General features: G+C 37.8%; 2 protein-coding genes across 4 annotated transcripts; both read right to left on the reverse strand.

The window, feature by feature from the left end:
• Positions 1-367: 367 nt before the first annotated feature.
• Positions 368-7,770, reverse strand: LOC149001424 (protein ARV 2-like). Its single transcript, XM_089136605.1, has 9 exons — positions 7,131-7,770; positions 6,978-7,025; positions 6,784-6,870; positions 6,426-6,471; positions 6,245-6,327; positions 6,051-6,145; positions 3,483-3,549; positions 3,204-3,279; positions 368-1,705 (listed from the first exon to the last, which is right to left on the reverse strand). Exons 1-9 carry the CDS (start codon positions 7,221-7,223, stop codon positions 1,575-1,577), a joined length of 726 nt encoding a protein of 241 aa, XP_088992731.1. The 5' UTR covers positions 7,224-7,770; the 3' UTR covers positions 368-1,574.
• A 1,411-nt stretch (positions 7,771-9,181) lies between these two features.
• Positions 9,182-22,267, reverse strand: LOC149001425 (exosome complex exonuclease RRP46 homolog). Of its 3 annotated transcripts, none has more exons than XM_089138872.1 (9): positions 21,801-22,105; positions 21,332-21,476; positions 21,023-21,136; positions 19,022-19,122; positions 16,782-16,802; positions 16,545-16,617; positions 16,394-16,461; positions 14,509-14,644; positions 9,182-9,832 (listed from the first exon to the last, which is right to left on the reverse strand). In XM_089138872.1, the coding sequence occupies exons 2-9, from the start codon at positions 21,435-21,437 to the stop codon at positions 9,717-9,719; spliced, it is 735 nt and encodes a 244-aa protein (XP_088994998.1). In that variant the 5' UTR covers positions 21,438-21,476; positions 21,801-22,105; the 3' UTR covers positions 9,182-9,716. The 3 variants fall into 3 exon arrangements, with proteins under 3 accessions (XP_088994998.1, XP_088994997.1, XP_088994999.1); XM_089138871.1 differs by lacking the exon at positions 21,801-22,105 and adding an exon at positions 22,156-22,267 and having other exon boundaries at positions 9,183-9,832; XM_089138873.1 differs by lacking the exon at positions 21,801-22,105 and adding an exon at positions 22,156-22,267 and having other exon boundaries at positions 9,188-9,832; positions 14,509-14,641.
• Positions 22,268-22,659: the final 392 nt, after the last annotated feature.

A 22,659-nucleotide genomic window follows, 5' to 3' on the forward strand; every position in this document is an offset into this window, starting at 1 on the left:
TACTATCTCTCCCTGGACTACGCTTCCTTGTCGTCCGTCCCGCTTAATCATCATTGTAGTTGACCTTCTATCTAGGGCGTTGTTGCTATGTAGGTCCAGCGTAAATGACGCTCTTCTTTGGTTAGTCGGTAAAGGTCTTGACTACGTGTTTGGTTTAGCCCCACCCGGGTTTAAAGCCGGTCGGGTAGAAAACCACCCGTATCACGAATGTACCAAGAGAATCTGGGCGGCAAGACCGTTAAGACTGTGAAAGGAACACTTTGCCCATATCTCAATTTTGCACTTGTGCAATCAAATGCTAGTTGGCTACCAACTAGATAAACCAACAACCCAATGGTACATTTTTCTATGTTTTTGTCATCACTTGTTATTTCCTATGGGTCAAAAGAAATACTGTAATAACTTCTTAAAGTAGACCAAACCCGCATAGGGTTTTAGAAAATATCTAGACATGGATACATGAACTCAATCTTAGGCCAGCTAATTGGGAGGAGCCTTATGGTGTCCAAAATAATATACAGTACCAAACTCATAACTCAATCCCTATTATACGAACAAATTATTCACACACGTTATTATGTGCAGGGGTACATAACGAATTTCTAAGCAAAGCAGGATGGAGTGTAGGACTTGTAGGTGAAAAGAGACATTATATATACGAATCTTGGACAATGGGAACAGTGGGGAAGCAATATGTGCTACCCTATGCAAGCACATTCAAAATTCTGATCCATGAAATCTGGCACAACTGTGACAAGGCAGAGCAACTCCTCTCTTCTCTGCCACAAAAGCAATGGCCCCTCAAGATTTCAATAATTGTCACTACTTCAGCTCAAAATCTTACCTAACTTTGGTGATGTCCGAATTCTAGGGAGATTTCATATCATGACTTTGATAGCTAATAAAGCTGGCCATTCTGGAAATCATCCTGAACAATGATAGTGACCATGCATTCAAGCATTTACCCGGCAAAATGAATAGCACTTCCACACGACCAAACAAGCAATAATGGGACTCATTAAATTTGAACCACAACTTGCTGGCTTGAATGATGGAATGAATATTTCCTTCCATTAGGCTACCAACCATGTTGGTGACAAAGTAAGATCTTGCCCACCTCTTGAATCATATACACAACTGAGACATGAAACTCAACCTAAGAAAACCAATCTGGTTACTGTCTACAACAGCAACCATTCATCAAGTCTTTTATTTGAAGAACATCTCTAACTAGATAAAAGGATATTAACCATGTCCCTTGCTCAAGCAGCCTTGTGGTTTAAAATCATATTCACAAATAGCATATTAAATACAACCAAATGCTGCTATGCAGGAATCTGGTAAGAATGGGTTGCCATTAGGTTGACTAGCTTCTGCTGTAGTCTTGTCTCTGGAGTTTGCCTAGACCTGGAGCAAGTGCTGCCTTTGCCTTGTACAACATGCAGCTTCCTTCCCTCTTTTGTAAGTTTTAACTCCGAATGCAGCACTTTGTCTCATATATTGAACATACCAACCTGCAATAGTCCAACCTCCTCTCTAGAGGAAGAAAAAGTAAAGCAAAAGAGAAATGGCAATTAACAGCTAATTCTAAAATATCTCAAGGATCTTGAGGAAATAACTTCTAGCATCTGGCTAGACAAGAACTTCATGACATGTGCACTGAAACATGCTCCAAGACATCGTATTGTACTGGCATCTGTCATCACTGGTTCAAAAGAAAGTCGCCACATTAGGATTTGATATTAGCAAGTAATTTAAATCAATCATCACTGGTTCAAAAGAGAGTCACCAAATTAGGATATGATATTAGCAAGGGATGTAATTTAAATCAATCTTACGATTATATTTATTGTGTGGTTGTATTAGGAATCAAAAATAGACAAGGAGGAGATACAAGTATTTACTGAAATTCGCTTCAGTGAAGCCTGGTATGAAACGTTTCTAAAATATGCTTGGACGGAAATTGTTGAGCCTACACCTGACCCATTCAATCCCTGGCCACCTGACCACCTGACCACAAGTCAGTTGTATTCTCTTTTCCATCTGTACATGGCATGACCCCTCATCATGTAGGACAGCTCAAGTAGATGGACATGGAATAAGTCGAAAATCTAGAGCATGAGAGCAACTGATAGTTTCAGATATATATTCAGCAGATCAGGGTAAGTTCACATTTGTCCCAATCAAGGTAAATTTCTGTTGACTAGAATGATGAGGGTATTCTGCCTGTGGTTGGACAATAAATTTTACAACAACACAGCCCTTCCTGGTTGTGGTATTTCCCACTCTCGTGCGACATGTCATACCAAGTATAGAAGGCTACCCTTTATCAATAGCTTAGGTTGCTATACTTTTGTAGGTAGAAATCTTGTTACTGGCACAGCAAAAATAGAAATAATTGTGGTAGCACAATCAAATGCGTATCTAGACCTCCGTGCTATGATACAAGGTACTTGTCAGTTGCTATGGCTCAAAGGTCTGCAGCAAAAGCTTGGGTTCCTGTTTGTCTCCCTATGATGTTGTATTACAACAACAATACAGCTATCAGCATTGCCCATAACCAGTTGCAGCATGACCAAGATAAGCATGTAGAAGTTGATAAGCATTTCATAAAAAAAAAAATTAGAAGGGCTGGTTTGAGTTCCCTTTGTGAAGTCAGCTGGTCAGCCAGATTTGATATTTCGCTAAGAGACTGGAAAATTGTTTCATATTTCTCTAGTTACATTGAGCATCCCAGATATCTTTGCTCCAACTTGAGAGGAAGCATCAAATAACATACCTTATAATTACCAGGGGGTATTCTTTGATTTTCTATTATGTGTGAACGGTAACACATAATCCATGGCCAATTTCATGATTTTGCTCTCTCCTTTCTTGTTATAAATAAAGAGGCTTGGTTATATAATTGATCATTCAAGCATTATAGTCATATGTTTTTTTTTTGAGAGCTCTATTTATGATACAATGCAAATTTCAACAATGATACTTTAGGGCATGATAGAGGCTGCCAAAGTAAGATTCATTGAAGCTAGATGCTTCTACGATCCGGTGGAGAAGTTATATTAGACCGAAAATCTGACCTTGAGAAAGTCATGAGTACAACTACAAGCTTGTCACAGAAAAGAGGTTATATACGTATCGTCACAAGCAGCAATAGTAAATTAAATTCTGACTCTTGTTATGTGAAAGATTACATCTCTGACCTTGCAAAGAGACTGCGTTGGCTGATAGGACAAAACCATCAACGATGAAAATAGCAGAAGGTGGAAATTCCCACACCTGTATGACACAAAACCCAAATGTAATGGATAATTAGCATAGATAGAAGGCATTCAGAAAAGAAAGATAGGATACAAAAATACATACCATAAAAAACAACAGGGATGAGTTGGTCAGACAAAGAATACGGAAAAGAAATAACAAGGCAACATGAGTATAAAATGCAGTTTGCTACTATGATGTTGTCAGTTAAGCACATGTACCATCATTGTGAGGAGGAAAATTTTGAAGTAGCTTGAAACAAGAATGGCCAGCAAAAGATCTTTGTGCCTGTGCATGTGCAAATTGAGACAAACTTTTAATCAATGTTTGAATGTACTATACAGAAAATATCCATTTATTTAAATATCTGAAATCCGATGCAGAATATTTTGCTCCTGAATAGTTGTTATAGACATGTCCAGAAAATCAGAAGGTATAGAGAGCACAATATTCTTGGGAAAACAACATACTTCACATAGAGCAGGAGGAGAAAGCAATTTTAACGTGTCAAATAGCAATAAATAATTCAGTTTTTCTTATTACTAATAAAATAAAATTTAGCAATAGAAAGCACAGCAAATGCACTGAAGTCGACCTACACTAATCTTTACAAGGAGACCACACCCTAAAAAAGAAAGTAATATGAATACTACATTTTGCTGCCAGGCAAATTGTTCGGCAGTGTTATTAGAAGCCCAACTCTTCCATTTGAACTATAAACACCAGCAGATCACTGCTGGGGAAACCCTTTTCTAGTTGGATTCTTCCCCATTTGCAGATGAAAAGCATTATGATCCAAGTGCATCTTACTTGCAGAAGATAGTGGCACATAGCCATGGAATCAAACTACTATACATGGACCTCTTGTAAGCAGCAACTCAAAACCCACAGCCAAGAATTCTCTTTGTGAGGAGCTACAGCATTATGATTGCTTACTGTAATAGTACTAGTAAAACTGGTGCAGACCTGAGAAGGGTCTGCTGTAGTGGGCTTTGACAAAGGGAAAATTAGAAGAAGAGGAGGACTAGAGGGAGGGGAAATATCACATAAGAGAAAGAAAAGAAAATTTTTATTTGGGGGGGGGGGGGGGGATGGGGAGAGAGAAGGGTGCATATGCGCTCAGCAACACAGGCTCTCAAAACCATAAACTCAATCCGTATTCCAACCTGATATTTCATCCTAATACAAGCTATCTAGAAGAAGGGGTTGAAATAGCCTTTCAGCAAAAATTGGTGGGGTAAGGCTGTGTAGGAAAATCGCCCCAGGACTTCGCTTGGGCAGAAGCTTCCGGCATTGGGTTCGCCCTTTTACAAGCTACCTAAAAGAAGAAAATCCAGCTAACATAGGAAACTAGTAAACTAAGAAATAAAATTGAGTAATTGACAAGGAAATAATCTCCCAAGCATCCTTCTAACCAACTGTTAACTTTTAATTCTTGCAAACGTACCCGAATTTCTAAACTTAAAAGAATAACATATTATTACCACAATAAAGTCAACTAGTACTATTCTAATAGACCTATGACTAAAACTGGACCTGATTCATCTTGGTTTGGAAACTCGGTTGGGTTTGGGTCAGTCCAAGGCAGTATTTCTGCATGAAAACCAGCACAAAGATGGAGAAAATGAAGTTGACAGAGAATGACTAGAATGTGATGGAAAGATTGCTTCCTATTGCGACAGTCAACTAATACATGCTATTCCAGTCACTTACTCTTTACAGGAATCTACCAAGAGTGGAACTATAATAACAAAGATACAGTGACCTACTAAGCCTACATAGAAAAACGATAAAGGAAATAAAGATAAGGACAACTAACTAGCAAACCAAGTTATTGGACAGAATGATTCCATAGTATACCACTTCCATGGACCAGCACCCCATGATACCCATGCTTTAACACTTACAACGGGTACTTGGAGAGGAAAAAAAGAGAGAAGGCTTGGGAGAAAAAATAATGTTATGTCAATTTATACTTCAAAATCATATTTAGATTTGTGAAAATACAACAATCACTCTCCTCCCATACAACTAAGCATAGGTGAATCAAGAGACCAATATGTATTATGTTTTTGTAAAAGATAACTTTGAAAATGTGCTTATTGGCCTTAAAATAGGCTGTCCATCAACAACCAGGTAAAATTCAGCCTTAGAACCCATGGAGCCATCAACCATAAGCTGGTAAAGTTTGGTACCATGTTTCGCCAAAATTTTGGTCGAAACACTGAAACGAGATGAGTTTTTGAACCTGATTAGCCATTTCAACTATTTAGTGATTGATTCAACTGATGGACATTGATAATTGGAACTTTGATAGAAATATAGGCTGTCTAGAAAGGCTTCAGCTCATGCCTATGAGTGACTGCGTTATGAGGAGGAGATAAATAGGAATCAGGGTCGGATCGGATAAAAATCTTTGATTTGATTTAATGGGTTAAAAGCCCACAAATGGAAATTTCATAATTCTAATAACAGGTTTTATTTTCATGCAGCAGAAACATGAAAAAGTGTTTTGGCAGTTTTCTAAAGCAGAAACACTAGAACTGTTGTCAAATGGAACCTAAATTGTAAATGGGGGGGGGGGGGGGGGAAATGGTATAAAATAATTAAAATGAATAGATTAAGTATATTTTTACGGGATGTTACAGAACTTGCAAACTATTAATGTGATTTAAACCGCAAAGTTAAGTTACTTATCTAGGAGATCTGTTGCCTAGATTCTTCAGAACTAATACACATCCTCCTTGAAATCCTTAACAAAGCCTAACAGTATGAGAGAGTGTCTTTACCTGATCTCCTTAAATGATGATCTCAGTGACAGCCTTGTTGCAACAATGAGAACATTGAAAAATATAAGATTTCCTAAAATAACATTCATCAACATCTGCAATGACCAATACAAAAGTCAATCTAAAATGAAAGTATGCTGAACTGCAATACCCTAAAAATTATAACCATGCTTACTTAAAGACACTCAGCATACCTTCCCAAATACCCAAGCCGATGAAAAGGAACTTGAGGACAAACAGCGAGCTCCTTGACTTCTACTTAAAACCAGTGTTCCACCTTTGATCACTAAGGTTCTTACATATGGCACAATAGGGATGAAAATCAATAAATAATCCAACAGTCTAGGCAAGAAAGTTATACTGATGAATGGATACATGCATCCAACATAAGAAAAACAAAACCAGTCTTCCACAATGTTCCCTGCAAGATATCAAATAATATTGATGTTACAAAAGCATACATGACAACAAATTTCAATCGGAAAGGTAGTTTGGCAGGAAACTCAGTTCTATTTCAATTTCAATACAATCATTATAAGGTAACTACTGAATTATTAGAAATTTTACTTTGCTTGAGACTTTCACAACCCATTACAAAGAGTAACAATGGAAGCAGCTAACAATTTCCATGACATATTTACAAGATGGAGAAATCATTAAGGTCATGCAAAACCTTCTACAACCGAGATACATACTAAAAAGAAATGGGGAGATAACAGAGTAAGCTCGATACCTCCGTGTACATTTCTCGGTTCAGCATATTGTACAGAAAATGCCGATAAGCTTTCCTCTTAAGCAAAATCAAATCGATCAAAGGAATCTTTGGAGCCAAAACGAAAGCATTATTATCAAATTCAATAGTTTAAGAGCAAGTAAAGCATTGAAGAAACAGAATATATTCAGAATAAATAGTTTCAGGGTTTATACCATGATCTCGCATTCGATGTACTCGTCGGCGACTTCCTTGCAGTTTTCCTGCCCATATGGTTAGTATTGCAAGAAAACCACTTCAGAAATGAAGATGAAAATGGAAACTAAACTAAAATGGATAACCAGTTCTGCAATCAAAACCACACTCACGCATTTCATTAGTCGGATATTCCCAGGAGAGTATTGCACGAACAGTCTTTTTATTCCAAATCCGCAGTGTATGCATCTCGGTTCCATCTCCATCTCTGTCTCTCTGAACGCAGTTGTTTGAGTTTCTGTATAGTCAGGAACCTATAGCGTAGAACCACGCAACCGGGTAGCGTTCCTTTTTTCCTTTATTTTTATAAATAAAAAGTGTACCAAACATTATAATTTCAATTTACGACCATAAAGATTGACATAAATTACTCTATAACTTCCTGCTCCTGATATTGGCTTGGGCCTTCATGGTTACCTAATAAAATGCAGGTTTGGAAGTCAGACAGCAATTGGCAACTCACTATTGTCAATGAACTCAAAAATGGGCAGAACTCAAGATGTTCTCTTGGTGTTTGAAGAAATGCCCCTGAAAGATTCAGTGTCAATACAATACGATGATCAATGGTTTTGGATCAAATGGTTTTATACGGAGCTGATGATGGTCTTTTACCAGATAATTGAGTCAGAGGTTCCTCACCAAATAGACAAATACAGAATCTGTTTCCCATGCAATTATGGCTTGTGGTGAACTGAGTTGCATACTGATGGGGTTATTGATTCATTGTTTTCCGACTCAAAAAAAGCTTTTACTCAGATGTTGCCATTTCTAATTCATTGATTTCAATGTATGTCAAAGCAGGTAGGGTTGAGATACATGGGAGAGTATACATGGCTTGTAGATCCACATGGGCCGGCCTATTATCTGATTTTCACTTAGGAACTTTGATTCTGGACATGCACTCAAAATGTGGTAGTGTTGATTATGCCTGAAGCATATTTGATGCTGGCTAGTCAGAAAGAAGCTTGGTTTCATGGAATTCACTAATTGAAGGGTATTCAAAAAAGGGGCATGACTATGATGCAGTGTTGTTGTTTGAACAGATGCTATCAGATGCACATGTTAAGCCTGATTCTATCATTATTGCTAATGTTGTTCCAGCATATGCAAGCTTAGCAGATCTGAGAAGCATTTGTACTGTCCATGGAATTGTTATCAAGAGACGTCTAGAGTAGGAGAGTGGTACTGTTTTGGGCACTAAAACGGTTGATGCATAATGCAAGTGTTTAGAAATTAAATCTACTACCTCTTTGTTTGCATCCAAGCCGAAAATCAATGTTAATTGCTACCTGGAATGCAATGATTTCAGGATTTTAGGGTACAAGTTCAACCAGCATGCTAACTTGGGCATGTAACTCTTTATTGAAATGCTTCAGAGTGAGGTCTTGCCACATTCAATCACCATGATGATGCTATTTCAATCATGTGGTGAATTTGGATCTCTAAAACAGGGAAGTATGGTTCATTGCCATTGCCTTTCTAGGGGTTTTGATTCACATATTACTGTTGGCAATGCAATTATAGACACATATGGGATTGAGGGGTGTGAATACCTCTAGCATTTTTCAACAATATGCCTTCAAAGAATTTTATTGCATGGAACACAATGCTTTGTGTTGTGGATATGTCAAGAATGGTCTCTCAACCCTACTACTGTAACTGTTTCACCGAGCAGTTAAGGAGCTGTCTTATTCAGGCCTCTACTACCATTTCAGCTGGTCAAGGAGCTGAAATGATGCATGGTTTTACTTTCAAAATTGGCTTGGCCTTAGAAGCTATTGTTGGCAATTCATTGGTTGATGCTTAATGCAAAGAATGGTCTTATATAGTCAGTGCAAGGTCCTTGTTTGAGCAGATGGGTGGCTCAATGGATCCAATTAAGTTCCTAGAACACGATGATTGCAGGGTGTGGAGTTAATGGACTAGGAGAAGAAGCATGCTCTCTTCTCTTTCAAATGGAAGAAGATGGCTTTAAACCGAATCCCATCACCTTCTGTCTTTACTTTCTTCTTGCTGTCACTCAGGACTTGTCATTTGATGATCACTGCATATGGAATTCAGCCCTCTTTAAAGCATTGGACATGCGTTATTGATTTGTTTGGACAGTTTCAGAGACTTTGAAGAGGCATGCCTGTCGAGGCAAACATGAATGTTGAACTTGGAACACTAACAGCAGAACAGCTTGCCAGATTAGCTTCACAAAAACTGTGGGTATTACACAGTGGATATTCATATTGTTCGAAGGCTTGAATCCAGAAACAACTGTTGAAAACGAAATCAAGAACAGTAATGGTTAATTTGAAAACAGCGGAATTAGAGAAACAAAGAGGACAAGTAGAAGAATTAGGTGGTTCACAGGTGTGTATCGAAGCATACGCGTTAGCCATGTATGCAGGACCGTGAATAATGCTGCCGATTGAATGTCACAGATGCTCGAAGATGCAGTTCAGACGTGCAATCAATATTCTCTCAGGATCCGCATCAGGAGTTGATGGGGATTCTTCAGGCCGATCTGGCTTTTCAGTTTGGTGTTACTTTTGTTTTTCTGTTGGGCTTCTGCCCCAACCTCCAAAAAAAATTCATATATAAATTAAATCAACGAGTAAACAATAATATAGTATACTAAATTACATCCACCAACCCTCAACATGAATGTGAATATAGATATCCTTGTCACAATATCAGAATGAAGTCAGAAGCTATGCCGCCTTCGGTGTGTCGCTCAGGGCATTTGATTGCAAGCTTCTCCTAAGGAAATCAGAGATCTTTGCACTAGCAGCTTGTCCTCGTTCTAAGCAGAAAAGATAATCATCCACTGAACAAGATTAACACAAGAAAAATAGTTTAGCTTAAAAGTATCTACAAACAAAAATACTAAGTAAATACCACACAATATGGCCTGAGCATTTGCAGTACATAACAATGGTAAGGCAAATGGCAACCAAAATTTTCCATTTATAGTTATTTATCTCCAAGATACATTATAAGGAAAATTACAGTACAAACTCATGCTTATGACTAGAGACTGTCACCAAAAATAATCTAGGGGAAAAAAACCTAACAGCAATGCGACATAAGAGGTAAAAAATTTATTCATCATAAAATCCACCAAGTGAAATACTAGTCATACTCCAGGCCTCGTGGATTTTATTTGAGGTAGCCTGGCTTGCAGCCATGCTATCTTTAGATTTATGCCACATGCAAAAACTTCAACCCAATGGTCATGAATGAAAACGCACAAGGTATTTGTGTAAATATCAGTTTTTTTCTAATATGCTCGAGACCTTTCAATCTAATGGTCAACATATGTTGGGAGTACAAAGGGTTTACAAGGAGGCAACAGGAAAGGCTAATAAGGGTGTTAATTCGTCCAATGGATTGGTAGGAAACATGGAAAAGCATTGATAGAGAGATTTCTATTTATCCAAGAAGTACGCCAAAGGGAATGAGAGAGAGAAACCAAAGATCTTCAAAAAGAGGTGATTCGGTTGACAAGAAAGGGAGCAACAGGACGAAGGTTGCAGTTTTGAAGGGTGAACGTGTGCGAATTAGGTTGTCACAGGAGAGTTTCCTTCGACTGCATGACTTGTGGGTTTAAAAATGAAAATTTAGAAAATCACAAGGTCTAGAGCGTAATATAAAAGGCTGATATTTACACTGATGCCCACATTTTCATACATGACCATTAGATTGAAGTTTTTACTCGTGGCATACTCCAATGGTAGCAAGGCTCCAAACTGAGCTACCACAAATAAAAATCCAGGCCTCACCATGGTTTGCCATTTTGTGCATCTAACTACAACAAAAACAGTCAGCAAAACACTTGTTGGACCAACCATCAAATGAGAATTGGGGTGAGATTTATCAAATGATATCAAGACTACAGGGTTTCTTCCGAGCTTATTATCTATATAAAACCCTTAAAAGGAATCAGTTCCTTGTTTGCAACTCGTAGTTTTGGGATTCTAAATTTCCGAGAAAAAAAAAATCAAGAGGCTCTAATTTATTTCTCCTTTAGTTAGTTAAATTATGAATCCACAGTGCGGCATAATGAAACATATACTCATTACCACTAATTTATGTTGTCAGGTTAGGCAATCCCCCATCAGACCTTTTAATTAAAGAAGAAACCTATTTGGATACTATGATGCCCGCCTTAGAAGAGATCCTCTCTCCAAAACACATCTTCCACGTACACCTTCATAGACCATGCTAACCCTCGCAAGGCATCCATTCAGGTCACGCTTCCTATGCTAGTATTTTCTCCTAGACTAAAGGAATGCACTAATCCTTCCATATGTTCCCATACTTGTAACTTACTACTTCTGGACTGTCTAATTTACCCACACTCAGTCCACAATGTGAGAACCGTTGATTACGTGTCCCTTACGGTGGACACCCAAGCTAATTACTAATCGGTATTGACGACAACCAGACAAAGCATACCATGTTGCTTGCAGTTGAATGCCCCGCCGTGACATTGAATAGTTAAGTTTCTAAAATCCATGTAATAAGGGTTTGGCGAGGGTTTTTCCAGTTCAGCTGCCGACCTGATACTTCAGCATTCCTTAATGGAGGGGATAGATATGAAATATCATAACCTAAGTAGGGTCACATATAAACCCCAAACGACGACTGTTTTTAAGAACTAACAACAGTATTTAAATAATTCCACACTAGGTCAAAATAGCCTTTAAAACACCCTTCAATACCGCAACAATACAAAAAATAATCCCAACCCAACAGAATAATGGCCCAAGGGTTTGGTTCACCAATTGGAGAAGTGAACCAGCCCTGGTCTTGTTAGCTCCTCTAGCATATTAAATGCTGAACATCTAAGCATCTAGATCAACCACCCCAACCCCCAATCCACACAAATCCTGGTGTGGTGGTAAAAATCTCCCTCTTTTTGATGATGACAAATACATATGATTCAATAGAGACAAAATTATATATCATATAATTCTCAACTCAAGAATGAAGATTCCATTTCTCATTTTGCCAATAGGATATAGCAAGATATAACAAACTGAACCATATCCTACTTCTCCCCTTTTGTCAAGTCAAAAAGGAAGGCTCCCTTAAATGGATGGAGTAGTGGGCGTAGTATATGCTCCCCCTCAAGTAATGGAGTACCAAATAAAAACAGAATTTAAAGTTCATAAAAATCCTAATCTAGGGAGCTGGATGGACATCATCCAGCTGGAAGTGGGCAATCAGCTTATTCAAATTTCACTAGGAGTCTAGTCCTAATCTTATTGTGTAATTTGAATCATTCTAGGTTGAGATAAGGAAGAGTTCTAATTGGAGTAGCATTCCTAATTATTTTAGAAGTCCTTGTTTGCTTTGCTTTCCAATTTGAGAGTTGAGACCTCGTAGGAATCCTTCAATGTAAGGTTATAATATAGCCCAACACATGTAATCAAATCAGCTTTGATGATTAACAAAATCTGCTTGAAGGATAGATCAAGTGGAGTGAGGGCTTCCAAGGGAGGAAACCCTGCAGCAGCGTAGTTGAGGTCCTTGTTCTTGCAATTTGTCTTCTTCAAGCTCTACATCAGTTAGGCAAAGCATCCCCACACTTCCCCTCTCTTTCCCCATCGCAGCCCTTCTCTTTCCCCCTATCAAAGCCTGCGCCCTGTGGCACCCCTTCTTTCTTCCCAAAAACCTAACTCCCATATCTCCTAAACCCCTACCCCAACTCCCACCCCCTTGCAGATAATCCCCCCCACCCCCAAAGAAAAAGAAGAAAAAAAACAAAACAACCAAACACCCCCTTTTTCCTTCCCTAGCATTCAATCCCATTCCTCACCCCAATTGCCCATCCAAAAGCCCTAAAGCTGCACTTGATCTTCTTCCACAAAACCCTTATATTCCCTACACTATATCTCTCAATCGTCTCACCTGAATCCTTTCTCCTTGTGGATACTTCATCCCCTCGCCCTTCTCAACTTTCAACCCTAACCTAGCCAGCCCCTAGGAACTCTAGAGCTAGAAAGCCTAAATTTTTCCACTAAACCCTAGACTTGAAATTGAATCTGAATTTGAGAGTAACCAGATTCAGATTTTTTTTTTTTTCAACCCCAAAGCCTACACGCCCTAGCTGCACGTATCCTACTCTTCCCAATACATCCCAAACCCTAAACAGCCCCTACAACCCTAATTGCAGGGCTTGTGAAGCCCTAACTAAGCCTGCTGATTTGATCCTGTAACTGGCCCTCAACTTTGAGGCTACATCACCCAAAAATGGGCCCAAGCGCCTGCCAAGGCGTGCTTAGGCTAACAGTTCAACAACCATGGTTTGTGATCATCAAAACTTTCCAAGGGTAGTCAGATCAATTCCCAAACCATTTCCCCAAGGGTAGTTAGATCAATTCCCCAATATAGAGTGCATTAACTCCTCAAATTACAGGTGAAACTGATGGTGAATGTGGAAACATGACAGGGACCCAAAATTACCAAGTGAAATTCAGAAATAGCAACTCTAGCCAATCCAGCCTTTTAATCAAGCTTAAAACATCATCCAGGATGGGACCAAAGATGGGACCAATGAGGTTATCATCTGAGACTTTGGTCCGTCTTTTAGACATAAGTATGTGACCTAAACTCCCTGCATCTCATAGCACTTAGGCTACAAACCACGCTTCCACTCATCTCATACATTGTGACTGAGAACTAAAGGCTCTTACAAATATAAAGACCAATATCCAACTCACAAAAGGAACATATGGAATAGAAATTCCTAAATAACAGGTCCAGAGAGGTAGTGGATCTTGTTTATAATAAATAAACAAATGAAAAGAAAAGTAGAAACTAATATATAAAGGAGTCCTAGTGGGATTAAGACTCTTAAAATATGAACTATGCTAGAAAATAAAACAGCAACTACAAGGTCAATTTAACTAGAAACTGCACAAGGACTCATGGACCATTGTGGGCTCCTTACTGAAAAAAGAAGTGACTTATCTCAGGAGTGAAGGGACTAAGCTGTTCCTCCAGCCAGGTAGAATGAATAGACTGCTCCTGTCCCAACCGAAATCATAAGCTAGTCAAACAATCAGTAGCAGGAACAAGTTCCACTTATTCATGTGCTGCTGGTCAGCAATCCTAGGGCCTTTTCCTAGTCTTAGCCTTTCACTTGGGGTGGGAAGACTTGGCTTATGCATCATGATATGTATCTACTATCGATATCATCAGGAAAAATTAATTCTTCGCAGTTCTCCAATTGGATCCTAGAGTGAATGTTTATAATTCTTTCATTTGCTCGTGCTTAGTACTTTCTCATCAACTAGTATATGATAAATTAGACCCTTGTTATCCCTTCAGAATTTGCATCTAATAATAAGCCAGCCCTAGAATTTGGTTGTTTTGATAAATGAGAAATGCAGCAAAACCATATTTATTTTCCCTCTTCCTATGCCTACCCCAAGATGTATTGGAAAGCAACCAAGACAGCCTAACAGAGCTAAAGAGACAGATTGAGGGAAATACCAGAAATTACACCATGGGTAACAGAAGTAATAATTCCATGTTCCATTGGTTGTCCATCAACTTGTAACGATCCTTCAGGAAGCACAGAAAGAGCTGAATTGGGAAATACCAAATAGGTGAAAGCCTCCATTTTCTGCTGCCAATAAGCCAGGCAACTTGGTAACTAAAAGATTGAAGTAGATTAAGACAGTAAACATATTTTTGCATGAGCTGGAAAAAATATTTGAAATATAATGAGTAAGTTGCATCATGACACCAAAATCATTGGTCCATAGTCACTGTTTTCAGTTTGTGGCTGCCAATGCATTTCTAGGGAATATCTCCATCCATACCTACTGACAAATGTTGATATAAACTATTTCCATATATCCCACAGGGCCTAGGGTTGATTCCCAAACCCTAGGGCCCCTAATTCAGCATTTTTCAAATTTGTGACAACTAGGTTTGAGTCCCATTGTGTCCAGGGTGTCTTCGGACCTTAGGTATATCATTATTTTATTTTTCTAATTTTGCAAGTTATTTAAGAGTCCTTAGGTGAGATTCCCATCCCCTAATTTGAGTTCATTTTAATTCTCCTTACTTTTAGGATTCCATATCTACTCTAAGACTTTTGGATAGGAGTCCTCTAAACTCTAAAGTTAGTTATGGAGTTTTCTTGTTTGGGTCAAAGTCTTAATCAATTGGCAGTCAAGTTAGAATTAGTTAAGCCCATTAGAGTTCTAACTAGTTTTCCAACTTAAAGCCCTTTTTTTATTTCTTTATTGAGGCTATATTAAAGCCTTCAAACCATGTATACACAAGTTGAATTGATTAATACAAATCTGAGTTTGGAGGAAATCCAAGTCATGGTCTTCATGGGAGGGCCACGGCAGAATTAGTTTGCTATCTTCTTCAATTTCAGCAAGTGGTCTTCAATATACAGCAGCAATTCAACAACTCCAGCAGCCTTATTCAATCCCCAAGTAAGAAAAAACAACATCCCCAACCGCATCCCTACACACCCTTCTTTCTATGCTCTTGAATTTTCGGATTAATCTAGAGACCCAAATCTCAAGGTCAGATCTACACTAATCTAACCATTAGATCTGTCCCGAACTTTAAGAACCTCATTCCGCAACCCTAGTGACTTTACATGCAAAATTAACCCCATTCTGACCATCTGATTTCAAAATATAATTATTTTCTTGAACTTTCATACTTCCCAAAACTTTAAAAACAAGAACCTTAATATATTTCAATTTAGCCATCCAAACGGCCAAACCCCACCAAACTTGAGGAATCATCTTCTTATATTATTACCTACATTCCCTTCAAGTTTCAACCCACTTTGACACCTATGAACCAAAGCTTCCACCTCAAGGAGTTTATCCCATACTGGCCATGGGTTGGGTTTTCACATCTTTTGACCATAAAACATAACCTAACTGATCCCTTAGGAAATATTTTTTTAACAACCCTTATCACAAAGGAACCCCATATCTCCTGAATTCCCGCAACCCAAGAAACCCTAATTCCTCTCAGACCTTAAAGCTTTCAAAACAATAAGTGAAAAAAATTACCGATAACCACCCCCATTCCATTCGACTGTAGGGTATTCTAAACCCTAATTAACTGTAAATTCTATTGAAGAGGATCCTAGAGTAAACCTACATCTAGGGCAACATCCCTACAATTTCGGTTTACATCTGTTTTAGGCATTTAGTATCAGGGTATCCAAGTACAGCTAGAGAAGCTCCAATTGAGTTGCATGAGTCAGACAGAGCACACTAATTACACTGGATAGCCAGAGAAGAAGTGCGACATTTGTGTACACTAATTAAGCAAGATAAAATAAAAAGCAGGATACCAGAAACTCAGGTGCAGTTAGACAAGGAAGAAGAATTACCTGCTCTTCTAGCTTGGTGGGATCCAGAATAACAGATCCACTTCCTGCTATAGCACAACAAATAGCAACTGTATAGACCAGCAAGAAACAATCAGTAATGACACAAATCTCGTGAGGTTAAATGGAGGGAATATCATTAACATTTGCTTACCAGCAAGATGCTTTACAGGAATTCCAGCATCAACAAGGGCAGCACAGGCTGCATTTATGGCACATGGGAGAAGCTTTAGAGTTTCTGTCAAGGATTTTCCTGGACAATAACTTAAAACAGCAACCAATCTAGATAAAACAATGAGAAACCTCAATAGTTAACCAATGACAGGTTCCACTTGTTAATTCTACCAAGCATATGGCGGTATGAAACAGGAAACAAAGCCACGAAGGATACTGAACCATCATCATTGACAACCTGCATAAGAAGCAGAAGAACTCAGAATCTGGTAAGGAAGACAACAGGAATGCTTTAAGCCCACTTCATGGTCAAGTCATTTTCTCCATCGGATGAAACAAGTAATGATTAAATACATAAAAGAACAATCTCTTAATTTTGGTAAAAAGTTAAAAGTTTAAGCTGGAAGGATACAACATTTTTTAACAATTGGACAGTCAGAACTAATCAGTATCATCATGATCTGATACACACTGCAGCAACCAGCAATATCACAGAATAAGAGGTTGCTATGATATTGGGGTATGATGTCTTGTTCTGTCGCTTGATTTGTGGGTCAATTCCACTTAGGGTTTTTCACCATAAATGTGTAATAAATGTCCTTTCTCTTGAACACAACCTGAGAGATGCATAAGGACAAGCAGCATGCAAATCTGTTCTCCATTGATAGCAAAACAACTGTCAACTCATCATGGAAGTTGCGAACTTACCAAACCAAGTAAAACCCTGTATTCATTGTGAGATTGTTGTTTGCAATTTCCATTCTTCTTTGGATCGTCTTCAGTTTCTTTTTGAATAATTTTTACTGGACCCCCTGAAGTTTGTCCCAAGTCACACTTAAACAAAAAAAAAGAAAAAAGTGACATTTTGTATTTGCCTCCCCTATGATATCCAAAAAAGACAAACTAAGGACGCACCATTAATGATCAAATGGTTTCCATTAGTTTAGTCATCTTTATGATCAAAATGCCCTTATACCCATTTGATTCCCTGTCTTCAACTTACTAGAGTAAATATTACCAAAAAAAAGAAAAAATAATTTTTAACAAAAATTTGAAAATATAATAATTAGAGTTAACTTCCATGATTTGGTTAAAATAATAATTTTTAATCTCTCAAATAGTTAAACTTGGAGTTATTTAGAAAAATAACATTTTAAACTATTTGATAGGTTAATAAAAATTTCTTTTAAATTACTAATTTGAATGTTTAGACATTTAAATATTTAAGACATTAAAAAGTATTAAAAAGTATTATTTTATATAATAAAATATTAACCAATTATAGAAATGAACCATCATTGTTATTCTGTCAACTTTTTGTTGAAAAATATTATTTATTTTTTTGGTAACATTTATATTGGTAAGTTAAATAAAGGAAATCAAAAGGATATAAAGGCATTTTTGTCATAAAAATGACTGAACTAATGGAAATCATTTGGTCATTAATGATGTGTCGTTAGTTGGTCTTTTTTGGATAGGCAAGGTAAATACAAAATGACACTTTTTTTTATTATTATTAAAAATGACTTGGGCAAAACCTTAGGGGGTCAAAATGAAAATTACCCTTTCTTTTTTCTATAATAGAAATCACATAAGACTCAAAAGTATGTAGAAAGCAACAACTCAGGTAACTAATTTATGTGGCTGGGCTCTTGACAGTACAACAATTGATGAGAATAGCCAATTAGAAATAATTAATTTAATATGAGTTGTCATGTGACTGTACTTGGTATTGACTAACATGCTAAAATATATCTTCAATGGGCATAATAGATAAGCTCAACATCCAGGTTATCTCCTTACTACAGACAAATTTACCATATATAAATGGAGACGTCTCACTGGCATCTCTTTTCGGTAGACCCTATGTTAAAGATGCCTTACCATAGGATCAGAAAGTGTCTCTAATTAGGAACCATGCAAAAGTAAAGAAATGACATCACATAAAAGGGGGACATCAATCTGAATACACAGTGACACCAGGATAGGTAATTATCAGAAGTGCCAATTCAGCACAGCAATGTATTCATTGGTAAACAAAACAGAGTGCAAGAAAACTTAATAAAGGCATAAAGATATCTCTGTAAAAGAAAAATTCAATTTTTAATGCTTGTCAGTTCCCAATAAATACCCTTAGCAAATTTATTGTTGAATGCCAATCCACCTGTAAGCCATACTTTGGCCCTTATCCTATTATACCTGAACTCTTTCAAAAGGGGTTAGGTACAAGGTAGAACTCTGTCAACAGCTGGTTTCAGAAAGACAAACCCCTTTTCACCAATATGTTATCAAAGTTCATATTTAAAACAAGGGCCAAAGTTGCTCCCAACTCTGGCAGAACTATAACTGAATTGATATAGCTAAAAGTTTAGCTTAATATCAACACATCACATATGGAAAAGAAGCACATATAAATGATCACAACATTTTCAACATAAAACAGAAAACAAAGTTCACCTGAAGTATTATGGAGGTTGTGGTGTTCTGATTAATGGTCAAAATACAGATACTTTGTAAGGTTCTCTTCAGTATCATTTCATACTCCTTCTCTGCTTTGCCTGGACGGGAAAAGAAGCAGTAACCACAAATATCCAATTATAGTATTAGGAAAATCTAAAGTTGACACTTGAAATAATCACTATAATCAATTACTTGGGAGTTCATCTGTTAGGATCAGCAGGCAAAACACCACGCATGCTATTGCATATTTTTTCAGTCCATGAATACGGATAAGATGCTCTTTTAAGTTCTAAAATTCTCAATTTTATAGGTGTCAGTAACCAAAAATTTTGGTTTTTTATAAATACAGTTTTACTGCAGTGTCAGATTTATGATACATTACTGATGTAAACTGTTTCCAGGAGCAACACAGGGCCTAGGGTTACTCTCCCCAAACCCTACAGCCTCTAGTCATACCATGGGAATTTTGGTCATTTCGACAACTTTCGTGGAATCCAATGTTAGGTCGTCATTGGGTCCAAAATGTTATTAGGACTTTAGATCTACTTTTGTATTTTTAATTCCAGTCAATATTTTGCAAGTTATTGAAGAGTCCCTGTCATCGTGAAGGAATCCACTAATTTCAATCTGTTTCTTGTTACGATTCCATCTCTACTCTTATAATCCAAATTGAATTTTTTCTAGAGTGAGGCATGATAGAGATCTTTGTTTGAGTTGGAGTCTTGAATCAAGTAAGAGTTTAAGTTTGATTTAAATTACAAGTTAAAGAGTCCTAGTATGATTTCTTTTAGGAAATCAAATCCTTTTATGTTTTCCTTCATGTATGCTGTAAATAAGCCACGATAGGATGCAACAGGCCGTCTTGAGTTATCAAATAAAATCTGAGATTGAAGGAAGAGTGAGTCATGGGTTCCTAGTAGGAATCTCACTTTGCTTCAAGTTTCCTCCTCCTTCAAGCTTCGGCAGCAGCTTCAAGTCCTCCCAATCAAGCGAGTTCAACCCTGTCCCTCCCCTACCTCATCGCAAACCTACCTTTCCCCCCCCCCTCTTCTGTCCCAAGGCAGCAGCAACCCCCACCCCTCTAAAGTCCTAGATTCCCTACCCCTTTCATTCTCTCCCTTCCCCTATGGGATCACACCCTCCGCCAACCTCATTCCTACTCTGAGTTTCATTATTAACCCTTCCTCCATTAGGTTTCGTAATTTTCTGCAATTCATCTTAAACCTCTAGAAACCCTAAACCCAAGTTTCATTGAGAGTCACATAACTCTGTAACCCCTCAACCAAACTTCAAACCCTTTTAGGATTACCTTCTCTGCCTCCCCTCCAGACCCTAACCCTTCAGGAATAAATATGAAATTACAAAATACAAACAGCAGCATTACTCCTGACCTAGCCAAACGCTGGAATTCCCCCAGTTAACCCTAGATTCCTTTAAAACCTAACCCTAATTACAATTTCAGATCTGAAACCATAATTACAGCAAGGTATCAACTCTTAAACATAAGAACCTTAAGTCCCCTAGCCTGGCCAAAACCTATCTAGCCCTATATCAAAGACAATTACTGCCCTAGAGAACTGCTGATTCTCATGGAAAAGGATCCTAGAGTGAGCTTGATTCTAGGCAAATAATCCAACAACTAAACCCTAGAATCTGGTTCACATCAATTACCATTTCAATGGTTTTTACCTAGATATTGAAGGACTAATTTTAAAGCTTAGAGTGAATGAATTATTATGATTTACATTCATTCATCAGTCAATTTACAATAATAATGTAACTACAACCAATGATATGGTTAATGACCAGAGCTTTAGGAAAGTGAAACTGTCAGTCAATTGGTCAACTGAAAGGGTTTTCCCATTCTTCCATTATGCAGAGTAGGTTTTCAACAACTTCTTTCACAAGTATCACAACTTATAGGATTCATATTTATATACTGCTGCAGGGATGGACCATAAAAAATGCATAAGAGGTTAAAGGAAATATGGTACCTACCCACCTGCCCAGTTTTGGGCTTCCAGATTATCTCAATGGAGGCCTTCTCAGGGTTTTCGTTCTTCCTTGTTCCTGTTTTTGGCCCATAAACAGCAGCCAACACAATTGTATCACCTAGGTTGATAAAAGCACCCATAGAAAGCTTGTCAAGAACCCATTATCAAGGATGAGAAGTAGAAATATACAATCCGTCCAAATGGCTGCAAGCTTTTTCCTAAGAAAGAGAATCAAGAACTTACTGTAGAAGTGTAGCTCATCTCAGTGTAAAATAAGAAATAAAATAATCCTTTCTTTACTCTGTGGATTTACCTTGAGACCAACGAGCTGAACCATGAGCTCGGTTAAGAATATTGCGAGAACAGGCAAGTGGTCTCAACTGATTCCTTGTACGACCGTCGGGCCTATCAACCTCCATAATTGTTCAAAACTCAAAGTTCCAGCTTCAATATAAAATCTTCACAGGGAGAAACAAGTATTCATTTAGAAAACTCAGTTGACTGCTCCAAAATTCCCACTTTAATATCAGATATTGACGAAAAGTAACAAGAACCCAAACTTCAATTAAAGCTGAAATTTCCCACACCCACCTGCTCCGGTGGGAAACCTTGAAATTTGTCTAGAAATATAACTCAAATGCCCTAGTTTGAAATAGGGTGAACAAAAGACGTTTGAAATCTACAGTTTTGTTATGTAGCAAATGGGATCCCCACAACCAACAATAAATAATATTTTTCACAACGAAATACTTTAGATTGGATGGTTTGAGCAAGTAACCAACCATCGATGAGTGAACAGAAGACGAATTCCACTAAAAAACTAAACATTATACTGGGGTCTGATAAGGATTTAGGTCTCTATCTGTGCGGTTTAACGATGATGTACCCAACCCTACAGGGGATCAGTGAGAGAGATTTGAAGTGAAGAGAGCCACTAACATCCCCAGACCCCGCAACATCCTGCTCGAAGCTGCAAAAACACTACTAACATCTTATCGTCTTCATCCATATATGTACTGAAATCGAGTTCTTCGTTATTCCATCAAAGCTTCGAGAAATAGCTGTAATCGAAGAGACAGAGAGAACAGAGAACATGAAGAGAGAGAGAGAGAGAGAGAGAGAGAGAGAGAAATTTACCTCGACAGGAATACCCGGGCAGGAAACTTGAACCGCGGGTGGGTCTTGAGAAGGAGATCGCAGAGATGATGAGAGAGTAAAAGAGAGAAAAGAGAGCGTGCAGAGAGCAATATAAGAGACCATAGAGGGTTTAACAAGGTTTTGCCGGGAACAGATATCTTGGGTGATTTTCATCCGTACCCCTGAGGTTTTATCGTATCATTTTTATTCCAAATAAATGAACATTTGCATCTACCTCCCTCAAGTATGTAATAAGATCAATTAACAACAAATTGTGATATTTATGATGAAAATACCCTCACGTCTAAAGAGAAGGAAATACCAAAGAGTTGCAGACACTTTCTCGTGATATGAATTGCAAAACTTCTTCGCCTTTTCTATTTTGCAGCGGAAGTGAATTTTGGCCGGAGAATTAGCAGGAAAATGACGTATTGCCTTCAATTTCGACGTTGATTTTAAAGCACAATATTTGATTTTATATTCAAATGTTTAATAATTCATAAA

This window comes from Hakea prostrata, chromosome 10 (genome assembly GCF_041222555.1).
Source record: "Hakea prostrata isolate BN-2017 chromosome 10, UWA_Hpros_2, whole genome shotgun sequence".
In the NCBI taxonomy this organism is placed as follows: domain Eukaryota; kingdom Viridiplantae; phylum Streptophyta; class Magnoliopsida; order Proteales; family Proteaceae; genus Hakea; species Hakea prostrata.

Coding starts and splice junctions, on each gene's coding strand:
- LOC149001424 (XM_089136605.1), bottom strand. CDS start 7,223: ATGGAGATGGAACCGAGATGCATACACTGCGGATTTGGAATAAAAAGA. Junction 3,550..6,050: donor TCATCATTTAAGGAGATCAG/GTAAAGACACTC, acceptor GCACATGCACAG/GCACAAAGATCTTTTGCTGG. Junction 3,280..3,482: donor TTTTCCTCCTCACAATGATG/GTACATGTGCTT, acceptor TGTGTCATACAG/GTGTGGGAATTTCCACCTTC.
- LOC149001425 (XM_089138872.1), bottom strand. CDS start 21,437: ATGGAGGTTGATAGGCCCGACGGTCGTACAAGGAATCAGTTGAGACCA. Junction 16,462..16,544: donor TCCTGTAAAGCATCTTGCTG/GTAAGCAAATGT, acceptor TGGTCTATACAG/TTGCTATTTGTTGTGCTATA. Junction 14,645..16,393: donor CCACCAAGCTAGAAGAGCAG/GTAATTCTTCTT, acceptor GCTTATTGGCAG/CAGAAAATGGAGGCTTTCAC.